The sequence below is a fragment of the Amblyraja radiata genome, chromosome 26 (assembly GCF_010909765.2).
Source record: "Amblyraja radiata isolate CabotCenter1 chromosome 26, sAmbRad1.1.pri, whole genome shotgun sequence".
NCBI lineage: Eukaryota > Metazoa > Chordata > Chondrichthyes > Rajiformes > Rajidae > Amblyraja > Amblyraja radiata.
In genome coordinates this window covers 18,230,343-18,253,084 of record NC_045981.1, presented here as the reverse complement: position 1 = coordinate 18,253,084, position 22,742 = coordinate 18,230,343, and the positions used below count along the sequence as shown (strand labels likewise).

The following is a 22,742-nucleotide window of genomic DNA, read 5'->3' as shown; positions in this document are numbered from 1 at the left end:
CCAACTCTACTGCAGGTAAACGCTATCGCATTTCATCCAAGTTTACACGCTGAAAAAACTGCGCAATAATTCAGAGGCACGGGTAGCCGGTGAGCAAGGGTTGAGAGATGTACTCTGGAGGCTGGAGGTGCCTGTATCTAAAGGTGCTCTGAGACAGAAGAAAGGACTCTCCAGTCAACCGCATTGAGTCTGAAGAGATATATCCACTGGGACTCAAGGGGAGCGAAGGAAACGTACAAAGGACCACTGTTTGACATAAACCTTCCTTTCGTCGCGCTATCGGGCGCTGCTATTAATGACAGAGCGCTGGCAGTCTATTAAAATTCGTGTGTATAATCCTCGACGTGCAGACTTCAGCAGGCGAGACAAGCAATTTACTTCCCACCAAAAAAAAAAATCGACTTGCACAAAAACAGATCTTGAAATCCTAAAGCTTTGAGAATATTTAAATTATTTGCTGAGGTGCTTTTTTTTGTTAATCGCTATTAAAGGCTTTATAGCGGATAGTGGGAGAGCTAAGAGGGTAAATGACTGGACATTTAAGCCAACGTCACTGGATGCGTGTGTAGTGTTTGGATGTTTTGGCAATTTGGACCTCTTTAAGTCTTTAAGGAGCAGATCCACACAAAAAAAGTGCTTGTATTGTTTCTGAGAACAGCTGGAAGAGCGGGTTGAAGTTGCCCTGCAAGTTGGAAAAAATAAGTTGAAAGGAAAGAGATGCCCACTAACGGAACCCACCAAGCTTTAAAGATCCAATTTGGACTAATCAACTACAACAACAAATACTTGACGGCAGAAGCGTTTGGTTTCAAGGTGAATGCATCAGGCGCCAGCCTAAAGAAGAAACAGATCTGGACGTTGGAGCAAGACGATGGCAAAAACTCCGTGGTCTTTCTCAGGAGTCACCTTGGGCGCTACCTGTTGGCTAACAAGGATGGCAACGTGTCATGTGAAGCCGAGAAGCCAGACGATGACTGTAGGTTCACGGTCATTGCACATGGCGACGGCAGGTGGACCTTGCAATCTGAACCCCACAAGCGCTACTTTGGTGGAACCGAAGACCATCTCTCGTGTTTTGCCCAGAACATCACCGAGTCTGAATTCTGGTCTATTCACCTGGCCAGCCATCCCCAGGCGAACCTTTTAAGCGTCAATCGGAAAAGATACGCCCATCTCTCGATGCAAGAGGACGAGCTATCCGCTGATAGCAACATTCCCTGGGGGGTGGATGCTCTCATCACTCTGATCTATCAAGATAAGAAGTACAGCATCCAGACCTGCGACAACAGGTTTCTCCGTACCGATGGGAAGCTAGTTAACAAGCGAGATTTGGACACTAGCTACACCTTGGAATTTAAAGCTGGGAAAATCGCCTTCAAGGACCACGAGGGGAAATATCTGAGTGCAATGGGACCGATTGGCACTCTGAGGTCGGGAAGAAACTCCAAGCCTGGCAAGGATGATCTCTTCGATTTGGAGCAGAGTCACCCCCAAGTGGTTTTACGGGCTTGCAACGGCCGCCTGGTATCAATCAGACAAGGTGAGATACATGTAGAAAGCCTATTTCCTTCGCTCCATAGATGCTGCTGCACCCGCTGAGTTTCCCCAGCAATTTTGTGTACCTTCGATATTCCAGCATCTGCAGTTCCCTTTTGAAGAACTGCAGATGCCGGTTTATACCAGAGATAAAGTGCTGGTGTAACTCAGCGGGTCGGGGGATTGGGGGTGTGGTGGGGTGGGGGTGGGTAGGTGGCAGTGAAGAGCTGGAGGGAGTTGAGAAAAGACCAGGACCATTCAGGGCCAGCAACAAATTACCTCAGGCAGGGTGGAGCTCTTAGTAGGCCCATTGTTGGCTCGGGAAGGTATGATCTCAAGAGGAATATAATGTGGTGAATTGTGCAACTGGTTAAGCAATTAGGGTGGAGGAGGGGGGCAGGCAGGGGAGTGTTATTAGAAGTTACTTAAAATTAGAGAATTCAATGTTCATACCAGGTACACAAAAAAGCTGGAGAAACTCAGCTGGTGCAGCAGCATCTATGGAGCGAAGGAAATAGGCAACGTTTCGGGCCGAAACCGTTTGGTTGTAAGCTACCCAAGCAAAATGTGAGGTGCTGTTTCTCCAATTTATGTGTGGCCTCAATCTAGCAATGGCGGTGGCCCAGGACAGGATGGTCAGTATGGAAATGGGTGGGTAGGGGAGTTGAAATGCTTGGCAACCGGGAGACTCGGCGGACTGAGCGGGAAAAGGTGAGATCTTTCACTGGTTTACTTGGACAAAGTTAAAACCACATCTTTCAAAACATAATTAATGGTACAGCACAGGTGCGGGTTATTCGGCCCACAATGACCAGAATATTATTCTTGTTACGAAATCATCAAAACTTTTACTGCTAAAGTTAGTTTACTTCCTAAGCAACTGTTGTAGTGTGTCAGGAGAAACCAGCAAATTCATATTCTAATGCAAGAGTCATAGAGTGTGGATAATCACTTCTTAAAACCCATCTCTTCTCCGTGGCCTTTGATACCCAGTAAGATGTCGACTTTATTTACTTGATTTAATTTCTTATTTTGATTGCTTTTATTGCGTGGCTATTATTTTTACTCATGTTTTATGTCTTTTAATTTATTGTTGTATTTCATATGTAATTTTTGCGCCTTATGTGAGCTGTTATGTTATGTTCTGTTATGTTGCCTGTTTATGATGTCTTGTTTATTCTTCTGTACAGCACTTTGGTCAACATTGGTTGTTTTAAAGTGCTTAACAAATAAAGTTGGATTGGATTGGATTGGATACAATGTGGAAACAGCCCTTCGGCCCAACTTGCCCACACCCGCCAACATGTCTCAGCTATACTAGTCCCACTTCCCCGGGTTTGGTCCATATTCCTCCAAACCTGTTCTATTTATGTACCTGCAAACTGTGCGGAGGTGTCGGGCGAAGCGATCGCCAAGTCTGCGCTTGGTCTCAATGATGAAGAGCAGTTGACACCTAGACACCGAGGTGTCAACTGCTTTACATCGGTGAGACCAAGCGCAGGCTTGGCGATCGCTTCGCCCAACACCTCCGCATAGTTCACATTAACCAACCTGATCTCCCGGTGGCTCAGCACTTCAACTCCCCCTCCCATTCCAAATCCGACCTTTCTGTCCTGGGCCTCCTCCGTGGCCAGAGTGAGTCCCACCGCAAATTGGAGGAGCAGCACCTCATATTTTGCTTGGTTAGTTTACACCCCAGCGGTTTGAACATTGACTTCTCCAATTTTGGGTAGTCCTTGCTTTCTCCCTCCTTCCCCTCCCCTTCCCATCTCTCCCACAGCCCACTGTCTCCACCTCTTCCTTTCTTCTTCCTGCCCCCCCCCCCCACCCCACCATCAGTCTGAAGAAGGGTCTCGACCCGAAACATCACCTATTCCTTCGCTCCATGGATGCTGCCTCACCCGCTGAGTTTCTCCAGCATTTTTGTCTACCTTCGATTCTTCCAGCATCTGCAGTTCTTTCCTAAACCATCCAGTGAACAGAAGCTTTCTAAAATATATTAGAAGTAGTTTCGCAAAGCACACATGCAATTAAATATTAAATTCAATTTATAAATCTGTATACAATTCCTAGAAATGACTGGAGACATTTTATCCAGATATATTTCAATAATTATTCATCTCTAGTCAATTGTAAAGGGATCTCTAGATAGTTTTGTTGCTTTTCACTATCAGTTTTGGACATTTCCAAGGTTTCCTCATGAAGACAAGCGCAGATTTCAGATTAATCCTACAAATTACACCAGTTACAAGAATAAGTCAAGGTGCAATTTCCAGACTTTTAGTAATAGTTGTTCCAAATATTTTCTGTTATGGCATTTATAAAATTCTTTGCAATGAGGAGTTTAATGCCTTGAATTCATCCCTGGTTGGCAGGAACAACCCCCTGAGTTGGGAATTAAGACAGCTTTTGGACTCAGGCAGGAGGCTTAAGGAACTGAAGAGTAGTCCGTATGGTACTTGATTTTCATGTGCCATTCAGTAAGATCATGGGTTCTTTGCACTCATTCACCAAATCTTCTGATTGCTTTAGTTTACAAAAATCTCGAGAGAAAGTGCCATTCTGGGAGTTAATGCAGGGTGATATTCACCATATGTCTTGCTGATTGATACTTAATCTGAGAGTGTGTAGGAAGGAACTGCAGATGTTGGTTTAAACCGAAGATAGACATAAAATGCTGGAGTAATTCAGTGGGACAGGCAGCATCTCTGGAGAGAAGGAATGGGTGACGTTTCGGGTCGAGACCCTTCTTCAGACTAGTCAGGGGAAAGGCAAACAAGAGATATAGACAGTGATGTAGAGAGGTATAGAACAAATGAATGAAAGATCTGCAAAAAAGTAACTATGATAAAGGAAACTTGCCATTGTTAGCTGTTTGCTAGGTGAGAACGGGAACCTGGTGCAATCTGGGTGGGGGAGGGATGGAGAGAAAGGGAGTGCAGGGGTTACTTGAAGTTAGAGAAATCAATATTCATAACACTGGGTTGTAACCTGCCCAAGCGAAATATGAGATGCTGTTGGAGTACTTAATTCTGATACATCTGGGCAAAGGAGAAATGGTTGTATATTCCAAGCAGTGAAATCCTTCACATTCCTGCATATTTTTCACTTTAGTTTATGCCTGCGAATTAAATTAAACAGAGTGGGGAATTGGTGGACTTATTTCTCTATTCACTTTCAAGATATTGTTTTTCTAAATGGCTTAATTACAGTAAAACCCAATGCTGCCCTTATGTTAACATCAGGAATGACTGCAGTGAGACAGCAAATGTAGCATCCCTTCTATCTTTTTGTCATTCTGCATGCAGAACTGCTTTTAGGTTAAGGGTAAGCCAGTGATACATGTGTCGATTCCCAGTTTCTTGTTCACAGCAATAAATTATAGTCGACTGGTGCAGAGAATGGATTTGTGGAGCTTTGTGTAATAAAAAAGGCATTTAAATCGTCTTCATAAATTTGACTTTTTAGAGTCAGAGCAATTTTCCCAGGGTGGAAATAAATGTCAAAGCCTCAAGGACATAACCGTAAGTTGAGGGAGGCAAAGTCTAAAGGCAATGTGCAAGCAAGTTCTTTACACAGAGAGTGGTGGATGCCTGGAAGACCCAAGGCTCATCGGACCGTGGAACCTGGCCGAAGGCTTGGCGGGCCGCCGTACCGGGAGCACGCTTGAAGGCTCGGTGGACCAAGGTACCAAACTTGGGACAAGCAATGAACATGTCTCTGCTCCCTTCAAACTACTTTGATCCTGTTGCATCAACAATCCAAATAATCTGAAATTAAATTTTCGTGTAGATCAGATCTGAACCTCTTCAGTTTCAGGAGACATCTTTCGCAGTCAACTAAATGTCGGACAACAATCAGTAACAAGAAGAATCTACCCTATCATAATGATTTTTACCCATTTTTCTATCTAGTCTGCATCTTTATTATCAAATCTAACCTTATTGTTTGCAATTTTATAGTTTACGGAATTCATGAAAAAAATTGTAGACTTTAAAGATCTAAAGGGTCGAAGCTGAGTTGGCCCACCCTCTCCGCACCGACCAATGATCACCCCATACGCTAGCACTATCCTACACACTAGGGACAATTTATAATTTTACCGAATAACCTGTACGTCTTTGGAGTGTGAGAGGAAACCGGAGCGCCCATAGAAAATCCACGCGGCCACAGGGAGAACGTACAAACTCCATACAGACAACATCCGCAGTCAAGATCGAACCCGGGTCTCTGACGCTGTAAGGCAGCAACTCTACCGCTGCGCCACTGTGCTGCCCAACACTTGTATTTACAAAGAATTTAATTATATCTTCCAGAAAGATTTCAAAGCGCTCCCCACACTATCACATATCTTGCAGACACAAAATCCATTTTGTTAGCAAAAAGACATCTTGGACAGGAATATAATTAATTGGCTTTTTATAGGTTAATTTCAGGAGGTCTCATTAGGTATCGTAAAAAACACTTGTTTTCTTTCTTTCCGATAGTGCCTTTGGGTCTTAGGGTTTTATAGAGGGCAGCTCCAGCAGTGCAGCACTTCATACTTAAGGGCCTATCCCACTTACGTGTCCTTGGCATGCTAATTACGCGACCTCATGGTCGCGTTGAGGCACGACAGTACCACGAAGGTCGCGCGCGACCTAATTCGACCGCACAGCTGTCTGGACCGTGTGACGTCATTTGAAGATGGACGCAAAATGTAGGAGTAACTCAGCGGGACCGGCAGCATCTCTGGAGAGAAGCAATGGGTGATGTTTTAGGTCGAGACCCTTCGTCAGTCTGAAAGAAGGGTCTTGACCCGAAACATCATCCATTCCTTCTCTCCCGAAATGCTGCCGGTCCTGCTGAGTTACTCCAGCATTTTGTGTCTATCTTCAATTTTCTTGGCCCTGCTCTGGGAGTAGAAGTGGGGGCGGATCCGGACCGCAACGGCCGTGAGTCCCAGGCCGAGTTCGGCGATCGTTTGCATGCTTCTGCTGCTGTTGCATCGTAGCAGGGTTTTGGGCCTGTCCCACTTTGGCCGTCAGTTCCACGACAGGCCATTAGCGCGCGAAGATTTCGTTCGCTACAAAAATGTTGAAGCCCCGCGCGATGTCACACACAACTACATACCCCTCCCCGCTTCTCAGTGGGACCGGCCATACGATGCACGCGCGCCTCAACGCGAACACGAGATCGCGTAATTTGCGTGCCAAGGACACGTAAGTGGGACAGGCCCTTTGCAGCAATTATGTTAAATGGGCCTAGTGGATGTTTTCCTGGGTTGTATCACCTTGTGGAATCCACAACCATCTGGGCAAGGAGGCAATTGCTTCAAACTGAATAGATTATCACTTCTTATTCCATTTCCACAATGACGGAGATCATTATGGAGGTAGTTGAGGCAAGTACCATTGCAACATTTGAGAAACATTTAGAGAGGTACATGGATAGGATAATTTCAGAGGGATATAGGCCAGGTAGGCAGGTGGGAATAATGTAGATGAGACATATTGGTTGGTGTGGGCATGTTGGGCTAAAGGGTCTGTTTCTACGCTGTATGACTCTGACTGTGACTTTATGACTCAATGGAGATCGAAACTGTTATGAACAATCACAAATCACTTAAAGGACAATAAGCTAATTGGCTCAATAGAGAAAACAGCACAAATGGGACTTCACAGGTATTCTTCTGGCTATGACAAGGAAAGCATTGAATGTGCCTACATAGATCCATATTCCCAGATGTAAGAGACTCAGATAGCACCAGCATCTTGTCCCACTGCCTTCGTATTCTCTTTGGATGGACTTGTGAACATGTCATTTTTTCTTTGGCATCTGACAGAACAGGGTAGACTGTCAGAAACGTTCTCCCTGGACGGAGATGTCAAAGACTAGAGGGCATAGCTTTAAGGTGAAAGGGCAGGTTTTTTTTTTAACACAGGGTATCTGGTAGGTACCTGGAATGTGATGCCTGGGTGGTGGTGGAGGCTGATACAATAGTGATGTGGAAGAGGGTTTGAGATATGCAGGGAATGGAGGGGTATGGGTCATGTGTAGGCAGAAGGAGGCTGGCTTAACTTGCCATCATGTTAGCACTGGCATTGTGGGCCAAAGGACCTGTTCCTATGCCGTACTGTTCTACGTATTATGTTAACATTTCTTAGAATAAAGGGGAGGCCATTTAAGACTGAGGTGAGAAAAAACCTTTTCACCCAGAGAGTTGTGAATTTGTGGAATTCCTTGCCACAAAGGGCAGTGGAGGCCAAATCACTGGATGGATTTAAGAGAGAGTTAGATAGAGCTCTAGGGGCTAGTGGAATCAACGGATATGGGGTGAAGGCAGATACGGGTCTGCCATGATCACAATGAATGGCGGTGCTGGCTCGAAAGGCCGAATTACCTCCTCCTGCACCTATTTTCTATGTTTCTATGTTTCTATGTAACAAGTGGGAAATTGGCCACATGCATTTAACCAAGGAATAATTAGGTAGACTGGACCTATAATCATCTAATGTAGTTTTGTCCCTATGTATTATGTTCCTATATTCTTTACATAAATGAGCCTTGTATGTTGCAAAAGCCCAGTACTTTCCATCTATCAATGTTATCACCCAACCCAAAGAATACTGATGTCTTGATTTTCATTCTGAAATTCATTCAGCAATATCTAGCTGTTGAATTCTTGCATAACTGAAAATTTCATCCTTAATTAAATACTCTTAAAATATTCCCTACCACAGTCTTTAAGCTAACAGGTTAAGCTAATATTATTAGATCTGAATCAGCAAGACCAAGTGTAGACCATGTGGCCGTTTTGTCAAACATTTGCTCTTAGTCCACCAAAGCCGACCAGAGATCCCAGTTGCTAACTGGTTTAACTCCCCTCCCCATTCTCGCACTGATCTTTCTGTCCTTAGCCTCTTTCACTGACAGAGTGAGGCTACACATAAACTGGAAGAGCAGCACCTCAAATTTAACCTGGATAGCCGACAACCCAACAGCACGAATATTGAATGCTCCAATTTTGTAAACCCCCCATTCCCCTCCCCTCATGCACTGGTACGCACACATTTCTCCCACCATCCCCATCACCCTCGGGCTCCTCCTCCTTTTTCCTTTCTTCTACCCGCCCCCCACCCCCCATCAATCTGAAGAAGGGTTTCAGCCCGAAACTTTATCTATTTCCTTCGCTCCATCGATGCTGCTGCGCCCGCTGAGTTTCTCCAGCATTTTTGTGTACCTTCGATTTTCCAGCATCTGCAGTTCCTTCTTAAACCCATCACCCTGTTCTTTTCTCTCCTCCTTTCACGCCCTCCACCCCATTTCACTCCGTACTTTGCCATTCTCTGTGTTACTCTGTCTGTGACTGTGTGGGTTTCCTCTGGTTTCCTCCCACAACGGCCATGATCACAATGAATGGCGGTGCTGGCTCGAAGGGCCGAATGGCCTCCTCCTGCATCTATTTTCTATGTTTCTATCCCGAAGACGTGCGGGTCTGTAGGTTAATTGGGCTCTGTAAAATTTCCCCTAATGTGTCGGGAGTGGATGAGAAAGTGGGACAACATAGAGCTAGTATGAACGGGAGATTGATGGTTGATGTGGACTCGATGGGCTGAAGGGCCTGTTTCCATGCTGGATCTCTAAACTAAACTAAAACAAAAATACCTCAGGATTTGTTTTATATCCAAAAGTATTTATTAAAAACAAATAAGAAAACCTAAAGGCTTCTTGGTTCTGCATCACTATTGTCTTTTAGAGATATTTGTAAAAAACATCTTTTGATGTTTGTAAAAATATATATTCTCATGCACATTGAATTTTCCTCATCCTATTCTTAATTCACTTAATTTTCATATTTTCCTTTTTGATATAGTGTTGGCAGGTTATATATCAATTTTAATTGGCTTATGTCTTTATTCATCCAGGACATTCTACACCAATTTTTTATCACTTTAATTTGTTTCTTGAAATATGCTTACAAGTACTGTCACCATCTCTTTGCTAAAAAAAATAATCCCATTTGTTTTTGATTGTTCCTTAAATTTACTGTGCCCAATTCACCCTTTACTATCTTTGCTCTCATTCTATCTGATATTCTATATTTTGTACAGATTATTTACTTCCCATTTGAATCTTAAACCTTATCAAATGAATTAATTAATCTGATTAATCAAAATCACTCTTTAAAAAGTTCATTCCTAATCATCCATCTGATTTGCTTCATTAAATTCAGCAAAGTCTTTGCCCAAAAAAAGTCCCCAGTTTGCTCAAGGTTTAGCCAGTAATGCCCTGTCCCAACTTTAGTCAGACCTTCTACTACCTGCAACCTCCGGAAAACACCTTCAACTAGCATCGCAACCGGCTTTGACTGAAAAATTACCGATTTTTAAAACGGCAACCTATATTTAGTCGCGGCTGGTTTTGAATTTTTTAAAATAATCGCCAGAACATAAAAGAAGCGGAAACCACTTTCGACCATTAGGGAGACTGACAAAAACCTCCGGGAACTGCACGGAAACCTTGGGTGGGGCGCAAAGTCTCCAGAGGTTTCCGTTCAGGTTTCCTAAGTGGGACAGGGGCATAACACGCCACGAGCTACTGATCCCTGACAAAGTTGTCAGAGTTTATTATTTCTGGAGTTACCAATTTCTAAATTTGAAAATGAGACAAAACACAATGAACTGTGAGGAGGGTGTAATACAATGGCAGCACAGCAGTAGAGTTTATGCCTTACAGCGCCAAAGACCCGGATTTGATCCTGACTATGGATGCTGTCTGTACGGAGTTTGGATGTTCTTCCCGTGACCTGCGTGGGTTTTCCCCAGGTGCTCCAGTTTTCTCCCACGTCCCAAAGATGTGCAGGTTTGAAGGTTAATTGGCTTCTGTAAAATTGTCCCTATGGTGTAGGATAGAACTATTGTACGGGGATTGCTGATCGGCACCGACTTGGGGGACCAAAGGGCCTGTTTCCTAAAATATCTCGAAAATTAAAACTACTGTACACTGAGAAGAAATGGACAGACAGGTGGAATGCATGACTCATGAAATGTAAAGTAAAAAAATGCAATTTGTTACATCTTGGTAGGAAAAAGAAGCGGCAGAGCAACATAAAAATGATTCAGCAAAAAAGAAATCTGAGGATGTATGTGTGTAAATGTTTGGAAGCGGCAAGGTACTTTGAGAAAGAAGTTATAAATAGTATATGGACTCTCAGCTTTATAAGCAGAAGCATGAAGCACAAAACCTAAAAACTCTTGGTTCAAACATACCTGTATTTATACCCATTAGGAAAGATATGAATGCCTTGTGAATGTGCACTCACGTGTTACAAAGATACACTGGCAAATTTGACGTTTTTCTCCATGGAACAGAGGAAGTTGAGAAGGGATCTGATAGATAAAATCCTGAATGGTCTAGACAGAGAAGATAAAGATAAAGCTGTTCTCATTGTAGAAGGGGCAAGAACCATAGAACGAAAAGACAAAAATGTGAAGAAGATTTGATGTGTAGGAAGGAATTGCAGGTGTTGGAAACAACTGCAGATGCTGGTTTAAATCGAAGGTAGACACAAAATGCTGGAGTAACTCAGCGGGTCAGGCAACATCTCTGGAGAGAAGGAATGGGTGACATTTCGGGACGAGACCCATCTTCAGACTCATTCCAACCATTCTGAAGAAGGGTCTCGATCCGAAACGTTTAGACATTGGCGATATAGTGTGGAAACAGACCCCACAGCCCACCGAGTCCACGCCGACCAGCGACTAACACAAGATAATTTACAGTTTTACCTACAGATAGCACCCATAGTCAGGGCCAAACACGGGTCTCTGACGGTGTAAGGCAGCAACTCTATCGCTACATCACTGTGCCGCTCTTAAGCTTACATAAGTTTATAATATTACGAGGAGTATAGATAGCTTAGGTAGTTAGAGTTTTTTTGAACAAGAGGGCAGAAGTTTAAGATAAGATGGGAAGAAATTTAAAGAAGATGGTAATTTTTTCACTCAAGAGAGTGGTGAATATCTGGAACAAGCTGCCAGAGGAGGTAGTGGAAGCAACTACAATTACGATGTTTGAAAGGTGTTTAGTCTTGGATAGAAACATAGAAACATAGAAATTAGGTGCAGGAGTAGGCCATTCGGCCCTTCGAGCCTGCACCGCCATTCAATATGATCATGACTGATCATCCAACTCAGTATCCCGTACCTGCCTTCTCTCCATACCCTCTGATCCCCTTAGCCACAAGGGCCACATCTAACTCCCTCGTAAATATAGCCAATGAACTGGCCTCAACTACCCTCTGTGGCAGAGAGTTCCAGAGATTCACCACTCTCTGTGTGAAAATTTTTTTTCTCATCTCGGTTTTAAAGGATTTCCCCCTTATCCTTAAGCTGTGACCCCTTGTCCTGGACTTCCCCAACATCGGGAACAATCTTCCTGCATCTAGCCTGTCCAACCCCTTAAGAATTTTGTAAGTTTCTATAAGATCCCCTCTCAATCTCCTAAATTCTAGAGAGTATAAATCAAGTCTATCCAGTCTTTCTTCATAAGACAGTCCTGACATCCCAGGAATCAGTCTGGTGAACCTTCTCTGCACTCCCTCTATGGCAATAATGTCCTTCCGCAGATTTGGAGACCAAAATTGTACGCAATACTCCAGGTGTGGTCTCACCAAGACCCTGTACAACTGCAGTAGAACCTCCCTGCTATACTCAAATCCTTTTGCTATGAAAGCTAACATACCATTCGCTTTCTTCACTGCCTGCTGCACCTGCATGCCTACTTTCAATGACTGGTGTACCATGACATCCAGGTCTCGCTGCATCTCCCCTTTTCCTACTCGGCCACCATTTAGATAATAGTCTGCTTTCCTGTTTTTGCCACCAAAATGGATAACCTCACATTTATCCACATTATACTGCATCTGCCAAACATTCGCCCACTCACCCAGCCTATCCAAGTCACCTTGCAGTCTCCTAGCATCCTCCTCACAGCTAACACTGCCCCCCAGCTTCGTGTCATCCGCAAACGTGGAGATATTGCCTTCAATTCCCTCATCCAGATCATTAATATATATTGTAAATAGCTGGGGTCCCAGCACTGAGCCTTGCGGTACCCCACTAGTCACTGCCCGCCATTGTGAAAAAGACCCGTTTACTCCTACTCTTTGCTTCCTGTTTGCCAGACAGTTCTCTATCCTGAACCATCAATACTGAACCCCCAATGCCGTGTGCTTTAAGTTTGTATACTAATCTCTTATGTGGGACCTTGTCGAAAGCCTTCTGGAAGTCCAGATACACCACATCCACTGGTTCTCCCCTATCCACGCTACTAGTTACATCCTCGAAAAATTCTATAAGATTCGTCAGACATGATTTACCTTTCGTAAATCCATGCTGACTTTGTCCAATGATTTCACCACTTTCCAAATGTGCTGCTATCCCATCTTTAATAACTGACTCTAGCAGTTTCCCCACTACCAGGGCTGTTAGTGTTAGACTAACTGGTCTGTAATTCCCCGTTTTCTCTCTCCCTCCCTTCTTAAAAAGTGGGGTTACGTTTGCTACCCGCCAATCCTCAGGAACTACTCCAGAATCTAAAGAGTTTTGAAAGATTATTACTAATGCATCCACTATTTCTGGAGCTACTTCCTTAAGTACTCTGGGATGCAGCCTGTCTGGCCCTGGGGATTTATCGGCCTTTAATCCATTCAATTTACCCAACACCACTTCCCGACTAACCTGGATTTCACTCAATTCCTCCAACTCCTTTGACCCGCGGTCCCCTGCTATTTCCGGCAGATTATTTATGTCTTCCTTAGTGAAGACGGAACCAAAGTAGTTATTCAATTGGTCCGCCATATCCTTGTTCCCCATGATCAACTCACCTGTTTCTGACTGCAAGGGACCTACATTTGTTTTAACTAATCTCTTTCTTTTCACATATCTATAAAAACTTTTGCAGTCAGTTTTCATGTTCCCTGCCAGTTTTCTTTCATAATCTATTTTTCCTTTCCTAATTAAGCCCTTTGTCCTCCTCTGCTGGTCTCTGAATTTCTCCCAGTCCTCTGGTATGCTTCTTTTTCTGGCTAATTTGTACACATCATCCTTCACTTTGATACTATCCCTGATTTCCTTTGTTATCCACGGATGCACTACCTTCCCTGATTTATTCTTTTGCCAAACTGGGATGAACAATTTTTGTAGTTCATCCATGCAGTTTTTAAATGTCTTCCATTGCATATCCACCGTCAATCCTTTTAGAATTAATTGCCAGTCAATCTTGGCCAATTCACGTCTCATACCCTCAAAGTTACCTTTCTTTAAGTTCAGAACCATTGTTTCTGAATTAACAATGTCACTCTCCATCCTAATGAAGAATTCAACCATATTATGGTCACTCTTGCCCAAGGGGGCACGTACAACAAGACTGCTAACTAACCCTTCCTCATTACTCAATACCCAGTCTAAAATAGCCTGCTCTCTCGTTGGTTCCTCTACATGTTGATTTAGATAACTATCCCGCATACATTCCAAGAAATCCTCTTCCTCAGCACCCCTGCCAATTTGATTCACCCAATCTATATGTAGATTGAAGTCACCCATTATAACTGTTTTGCCTTTGTCGCACGCATTTCTAATTTCCTGTTTGATACCATCTCCAACTTCCCTACTACTGTTAGGTGGCCTGTACACAACACCCACCAGCGTTTTCTGCCCCTTAGTGTTTCGCAGCTCTACCCATACCGATTCCACATCCTCCAAACTAATGTCCTTCCTTTCCATTGCATTAATCTCCTCTCTAACCAGCAACGCTACCGCACCTCCTTTTCCTTTCTCTCTATCCCTCCTGAATATTGAATATCCCTGGATGTTCAGCTCCCAGCCCTGGTCACCCTGGAGCCATGTCTCCGTGATCCCAACTATATCATAATCATTAATGGCTATCTGCACGTTCAACTCATCCACCTTATTACGAATACTCCTTGCATTGAGACACAAAGCCTTCAGGCTTGTTTTTACAACGCTCTTACCCCTTATACAATTATGTTGAAAAGTGGCCCTTTTTGATTTTTGCCCTAGTTTTGTCTGCCTGCCACTTCTATTTTTCACCTTGCTACCTAGGAAAGGCATTGAGAGACAAGCGTCTAATGCAGATAAATGGGATAAGCATGGAGGGCATCACATTCAGCGGGTACAAGATGGGCAGACAAGGACCTATTTCTGTGCTGTACAGTTCTATGATTCTATTGTCAACACTAGTCAACGTGCAAATTCGTAGTGCGTATATGAGCTTCAAACTTGCAATATTTAACCGATTTATGCTCTTTATAAAATATCAAGGACAATGATTATTTTTGAGGCCTGTATGTGTCTGAACAACAACATCTCATCTAATGTGGTAAAAATGCAGGGCTCAAGCACTGTGCAATTATTTTAGTACAACTGGGAAGCTCAACGAAAACAATCAGCTTTTCCTGCTAACACTCCTAAACTCTTCCTCACAATCCTGAAATAGTTACGCTAAGAAAATATTAGAAAACAGGGGTGAACAAGCCTGTGAGCACAAACAGTTCTTTGTAAAATACATAGCAACACCCTGCTGGGTCACCTTACACTGAATAATTTATCAGTTTATCTACTTGATAAAAACTATTCACATTCCCAAAGAGGGAGTCAGCAATTAAACAGTGGATGATATGAAGCTCAATATTTATCTGCCCTCTATGAACCCTTCAGCCTATTCATTGCAGAAGTCTCAATCTTAACCATTTTGATAACCTAATTGTTGTCAGTGTGAGACCAAACGCAAACAGCACCTCATGTTTCGCTTTGGCAACTCAGTACCCAGTGGTATGAATATTGATTTCTCTGACTTCAAGTAACCCTTACATTCCCTCTCCCTCCTCTCTCCCCCACCTAAGTCGTTGTTCTAGCTTCAAAGTCGTCTTGTTGAGTCTCATTGTCTGTAACTCGTTTTCACCGAGCCCACAGCTAACAATGGCCTTTCCTTTACCATCATTACTTGTTTGCATATCTTTCACTAATCTCTTCTATATCTCTCGTTTCCCTTTGTCTGAAGAAAGGTCAGTCTGAAGACAGGCCTCGACCCGAAACGTAACCAATTCCTTTTCTCCAGAGATGCTGCCTGACTCGCTGAGTTATCTCAGCTTTTTGTGTTTATCCTTAGTACAAAAGCCCCATTTGGGTGAGAGAATTTTGTACAATCTGACCACTATTCTTTGACAATATGAACATAAGGAATAGGACCAGGGATAGACCATAAGAGCCATGGACCTGTTTGGCTTTTCAATAACATAATTCTGACTGATCTTATATCGACCTTCAATTTTCTGTTGGCTTCGGATACATTTGATTCCCGTGTTGATTTAAAAATCTATCTCAGCCTTAGGTACACTCAATGTCTACAATGTACTTTGTCCACCAGGGATGCCGTACGATTGGCAACCCTGCAAATAGTCTGTTTGTTTTTTCGTCTTTTTTTAATTTTTAGTATTTGTGTAAATGTTCTCCAGTTTGTTTTATGTGGGGGGAGGGGGAGGGGGAGGGGAATCTTTTTTTTTCAGTTTCTTACCTTGCCGGAGATGTGATTAATTTTCGGATCGCATTCTCCGTTCGCTCTGCGGCCTACCATTGATGGAGCTGGAGGCTTTCTCGTGGCATGGACTTACATCGGAGTCGATCCCTTGCCTGGAATCGCTCCGACCGCAGCCTGCCGACTTTACATCGGGAGCTCACAGTCTCGGGAGAGGCTCTGGATGTCGGGAGCTCCAATGTCGCAGAAGGTTCAACCAGCCCCGACGCGAGGTTCGATCGTCTGGCGCGGAGGAGCTGACATCCTCCTGATGCAGGAGCAGATTGCCTCGATGCAGAGGGCCCTTAAATGAACAACCTCATTTTGAATAGGAACTGCGGATGCTGGTTTATACTGAAGATAGACACAAAATGCTGGAGTAATTCAGCGGGTCAGGCAGCATCTCTGGAGAAAAGGAATAGGTGACATTTTGGGTCAGACCCTTAGAAACATAGAAACATAGAAAGATAGAAAATAGGTGCAGGAGAAGGCCATTTGGCTCTTCGAGCAAGCACCGCCATTCATTGCGATCATGGCTGATCGTCCCCAATTAATAACCCGTGCCTGCCTTCTCCCCATATCCCTTGATTCCACTAGCCCCTAGAGCTCTAACTCTCTCTTAAATCCATCCAGTGATTTGGGCTCCACTGCCCTCTGTGGCAGGGAATTCCACAAATTCACAACTCTCTGGGTGAAAAAGTTTTTTCTCGCCTCAGTCTTAAATGGCCTCCCCTTTATTCAAAGACTGTGGCCCCTGGTTCTGGACTCGGCCAACATTGGGAACATTTTTCCTGCATCTAGCTTGTCCAGTCATTTTATAATTTTATATGCTTCTATAAGATCTCCCCTCCGGTGGGGGCGCTGCAATGGCGGCAGCCCTGTCAGCAGCGCGTTAGTTTTTTCAACTTTTTTTATTTTTTTAGTATGTTTTAAAGTATGTTTTTAATGTTTCTTTGTATGTTTTGTGTGGGGGGGTGTGTGGGGGGGGGGGGGTGAGGGGGAAACCGTTTCGGCCGCCTCCTCCATGGAGAGGCGACTTTTTCCTGGTCGCCTCCCCGTGGCCTAACAGCAAGGATCGGCGCGGCCTTTCCCGGAGACGCGCCCGGGGCTTCAGCGGCGGGCGCAGCGTGGACTCTCGGCGTGGAGCGGGCGAGCCCTCGCTGGGGCTCGCTGGAGGGGAGCGCTCCGTTTCGCTGGCCCGGGGCAGCCGGCAGCCTGAAGTCTGCACAGCTCCAGCTGGCGCGGCGTCTGCAGCCCGGGATCCCTCATGGGGGACCCGGGGGAAGAAGAAGCCATCACTGCCGGCCCGCGGCCAACTTCTACCGCGGGCCCGGCGTGAACTTACCATCACCCCTGGAGGGGGAGCTTCGACCATCGGCCCTGCGGTCTGCGGTGCTTCTGTCTGCGGCGCGGCAGGGACTTTAAATCTTCGACCGCCGGCCTGCGGCCTACAGCAACTTAAAGCCGCGGTCTCCGGTGGGGAAGAGCCGACTCTGGACTTACCTGGACTTGTACCTTGTCCTTTTACCATCTGGACGCCCGCAGCAACGGCTGCGGAGGGTTGAGGTCCCGACCACGGGGGAAAATGGAGGAGGACTTCCCAAATTGTGTGCCTTCCACCACAGTGATGAATGCTGTGGTGGATGTTTATGTTAAATTTTTACTTTGTTTTTGTGTGTGTTCTTTATAATTGTACCGCTGCTGACATATTCATTTCACTTGCACTTATGTGCAATGTGACAAATAAACCGTATTGTATTGTATTGTATTGTCCTTCTAAACTCCAGTGAATACAAGCCCAGTCTTTTCAATCTTTCCTCATATGACAGTCCCACCATCCCAGGGATCAATCTCGTGAACCTACGCTGCACTGCCTCAATCACAAGGATGTCCTTCCTCAAATTAGGAGACCAAAACTGTACGCAATACTCCAGATGTGGTCTTACCAGAGCCCTATACAACTGCAGAAGAACCTCTTTACTCCTATACTGAAATCCTCTTGTTATGAAGGCCAACATTCCATTAGCTTTCTTCACTGCCTGCTGTACCTGCACACCAACCTTCAGTGACTGGTGTACAAGGACACCCATGTCTTGCTGTACCTCACCCTTGCCTAACCTAATCCCATTGAGATAATAATCTGCCCCCTTGTTTTTGCCACCAAAGTGGATAACCTCATATTTATCTATATTATACTGCATCTGCCACGCATCTGCCACCCTTCTTCAGACTGAGTACAAACTTCATTTATGCAACCTGGCTAAGATCAAAATACATTGCCAGTGTAGCTAATGTTGTTCCCGTGTTTAATGCTAGGGATAATTTACAAACTTTACCAAAGCCAATTAACCTACAAACAAGTTCAAGTTCAAGTTCACATTTATTTGTCACATGCACCAATTACCTGTACGTCTTTGGAGTGTTGGAGGAAGCTGGAGCACCTGGGGAAAGCCCACGCGATCATGGGGAGAACAAACTCAGTACAGACAGCACCAGCAATCAGGATCGAACCAGGATCTCTTGCTCTGTAAGGCAGTGCCACCATTCATGAGTTGGGCCTGCCCTGCTTAGGATTCATCTGTAGCAGATGTGGATTCCCAAAGACCTCAAAACAAAATACATTTATTAAATTAATTAGAAAAATTAGTTTCCATTTGAGCCAAGTTGAGTGGAGCTCATGGTAACTTCTGAATGTTCACGAGGGTTTTTGTCTCTTGACCAAATTATTACTGATTGCACATTATTCCAAATACACAAGACAATGGTTTAGTGTAACACTGGGTTTTTCCTTTTAATTCAGATCAGCTCGTATCCTGAATTTCAATAGTAACAAAAGTAACTGTTGGCATTCCTGCAAGAAGCATGCGGAATTGTTGTTTCATGGTCAAGGTTGCGCAGTGCTGCTATCTCAGGGACTTAGAGCTCTGCTTGCAAATTGCTGAATTTGTGAGTTTAAGTCGCCGGCAAATCTGGCAGCCAACAGATAATGAGTTCTGTCAACACTCAGCTGGGCTCCCAGCAGCTATAAAGCCAGGCTAGAGTTCAGGATAGGAGGACAAGATGCACATATTTAGGGATGGGGTGCAGATTACACTAATCACCATAATAACTTGCGTCCAGCCCTGAAGCACAGTTTCTTGCATCATAGGTTATATGTTGTTTCAAAGCAACAAGCTTGCTTGCCGTGTGTTTTACAGTAATCCACCCATGAGTTATGATGTCTTCCTTATCCATCAAATATGTTTTACTTCTCACTGTTCTCAATCGCTATATAATGGGCTTATACTCTCTCTCCTTCCCCCCTGCACCCCACATATAACTGATAACTTCCTGATCACTTCTGGTTATCTGTTCACCAGTCACCCTGAGTATTTCCTCTGGCCATGCCAATGTTGATTTTCTGATAACTTCTCTGTTGCTTTGACTGTGCTCCATATTTGTCCTATTTTCATTTCAAGTGTGTAGTGGGGTTTTTTTCTGTTTTAGTTTCGAGATACAATGTGGAAACGGCTCCCTTCGTCCCACCGAATCCACGACGACCATCGATCACCTACACGCCAGTTTTAATGTTATATCACTTTCTCCTCCTACACACTAACGGCAATTTACAGAAGCCAATGATTCTACAAACCTGCACGTCTTTGGAATTGGGATGGCAGAAGTGGGAAGTAACTCACTGATTTACTAGCCTGTATTTAGAAGAGAGATTTCCTGCATCAACAGCTTTCTCCTGTAGCATGGTGATTTGCAGACCAACACTGCCTAGTGTAGGAAAGTAGCTAATCCAGTCCCGTGACAAAGATGATTATAATTTTGCATTGCACATCAGATTCTGTCCGAAGGTAATGGGCTTACAAACATTCGCACGCATACACGGATAAAAGGGACCTCTTCTAACTAATAGCGTTACTGCATGGATTTACAACTCTTACCTAATCAACTGCTCTACTTAACCTTTAGACAAAGTTTAAAAAAAATACCACTGAACCTATCAACATCAATCTTTATTATTCTAATTGGAGTGTTTGTGGATAAAAATCCTTTAACCTAAAAGCTGGAGGAGGTATAACATTCATACCAAAGTGAATCTGCTGAGAAAACAAAGTCTGTGTAAAGAACGGTGAGGGAGAAATGACAGCAACTTATATCGGTTACACCAGGCTAATTACTCCATTGAGGTGCAGTAAAGAGGACATTAAATACTGACATGGGTGAAATGCAGCATTTTTGGAATATCAACATAGTAAGATGTCATATTTTGCAATTTGAAGGCAGCACAGTGGCGAAGCTGGTAGAACCACTGCCACTCAGCATCAGGGACCCGGGTTCGATCCTGACCTCGGGTGCGATCTGTGCGGAGTTTGTGACATTCTCCACTTGGGTTTCCTCCGTGTGCTGTACTTTATTCCACATCCCAAAAGATGTGCATGTTTTCAGGTTAAATGGCCTCTGAAAATTGCCCCGAATGTATAAGGAGTGGATGAGAAAGTGAGATTACAAAGAACCAGTGTCAATGGGTGATCAATACTCAGTGTGGACACAGTGGGCCAAAGGGTGTGTTTCCATGCTGTATCTCTAAACTAAAAAAATGTTCTCCCTATGACTGCATCGGTTTCCTCTGGGTTCTCTGTTTTTTTCACATATTTCGAAAGACATGAGGGAGTTTAGTGTGTAGGGAGTGGATGCAAAAGGTGGGGCATTCTGTATCTTTCAATCGATCAGTCAACTAAGGATTGGACACTATCAAAGGCAGGGCACTGAAATGTTGATGAATAGAGAGACTGAGGAGTTTGTCCATAGTTTCCAGAAAGATGCAATGTAGGAAGATAAGGTGGTGAAGAAGGAAACTGGAGCACCCGAGAAAACCCACATGGTCACAGGGAGAATGTATAGGTTTGTTGGTTAATTGGCTTCTGTAAATTGTAAATTGTCCCTAGTGTGTAGGATCTTGCTAGTGTATGGGGTGATCGCTGGTCGGCGTGGACTTGGTGGGCGGAAGAGCCTGTTTTTACGCTGTATCTCTAAAATCTAAAGTCCAAAGTAAAGCTGCTGCCTCGCAGCGCCAGTTCGGGTCCGATCCTGACCTTGGGTACTCTCTGTGTGGAGTCTGCACGTTCTCCCTGTGACTGCATGGATTTCCTCCAGGCGCTCAGTTTCCCTCCCACATTGCAAAATCTTGTGGGTTTGTAGGATAGTTGGCCCAAGTGTGTAGGAAGTGAAAGAGAATTTGGGATAACATGGAACTTGTGTGAATGGGTGATCGATGGTCAGGGTGGGCCGAAGGGCCTATTTCGATGCTGTATCTCTATAGTAAACTAAACAGCTCGGAGGAATAGGGAGAAACACTAATGTCCAGATCCAAGTCTTTCAAGAAGGATGATACTGAGCAAGTAGGACATGTATCGCCGAACATCAAGGCCCAAAGCTCAGACTTTCAGCTTCTTCCTCGATGCTTTTTAGTTTAGTTCGGTTTAGAGATACAGCACGGATAAAGAACCTTCGGCCCACCGAGTCCGCGCCGACCTGTGCTCTCCACATGCTAGCACTATCCTCAATGTCCCTACTAATTGCAGGGACAATTTGACAATTTTTTTTACTGAAGCCAATTGGCCTACAAATCTTTGGAGTACGTCTTTGGAGTGAGGGAGGAAGCCAGAGCACACGGTGAAAACCCACGCAGGACACAGGGGGAACGTACAAACTCCACACAGACAGCAGCCGTAGCCAGGATCAAACCCGGGCACTGGCACTGTGAGGCAGCAACTCTACCGCTGTGCCACCATGCCCCTGAACCATTATCTTTCACACCTCATATCTGAGGTGCAGTCACGTACTCTTACTCTTAACATTGTTCCCGATGTTGGGGAAGTCCAGAACAAGGTGTCACAGTTTAAGGATGAAGGGGAAATCTTTTTTCACACAGAGAGTGGTGAATCTCTGGAATTCTCTGCCGCAGAAGGTAGTTGAGGCCAGTTCATTGGCTATATTTAAGAGGGAGTTAGATGTGGCCCTTGTGGCTAAAGGGATCAGGGGGTATGGAGAGAAGGCAGGTACAGGATACTGAGTTGGATGATCAGCCATGATCATATTGAATGGCGGTGCAGGCTCGAAGGGCCGAATGGCCTACTCCTGCACCTATTTTCTATGTTTCTATGTTTAACTCTACCTCATTCAGTTATCCTGTTATTATCCTTTAATATACTTTAGCTTTACAAGGATTTTGCACCATTCTGCTGTTTAGCACTAATGATTGTATTTATTTATCATTACTGTACATATACTACTTTGTGAGCTTCATGGGAACAAGGAATTTCATTGTACCCTAGTGCATCTGACAATAACCTAATCTAATCTAAATCCTGCACTGAAAATCATTCTCAGGCAAATGGTTTGGAAGAACAATGTTCATTCAGATTTCTCAGCTGAATTGCTCTCTAGATGGACATTAATTTACAGGCCAGCCCAACAGGAGGCACAAGATGGATAAACAAGTACTGTATCTATTGTTGACAATCTTCAGAATAATCCTGCTTCAATTTCAGAGCTGCAGTGTCCGTGAGCCCAGTAAATTGGTGGCAATACAACTATTCCAACTACATCAATTGAATCTTGCACAGCAAAAAGTTGAA

General features: G+C 44.2%; 1 protein-coding gene across 1 annotated transcript in view; it reads left to right on the top strand.

The window, feature by feature from the left end:
* Positions 1 to 21: 21 nt before the first annotated feature.
* Positions 22 to 22,742, top strand: part of fscn2 (fascin actin-bundling protein 2, retinal) — a 38,545-nt gene continuing 15,824 nt past the window's right edge. Inside the window, exon 1 of the mRNA XM_033044366.1 lies at positions 22 to 1,540. Coding sequence (XP_032900257.1) covers positions 718 to 1,540 — 823 coding nt within the window. The 5' untranslated portion in view covers positions 22 to 717. The remainder of the gene's footprint in view (positions 1,541 to 22,742) is intronic.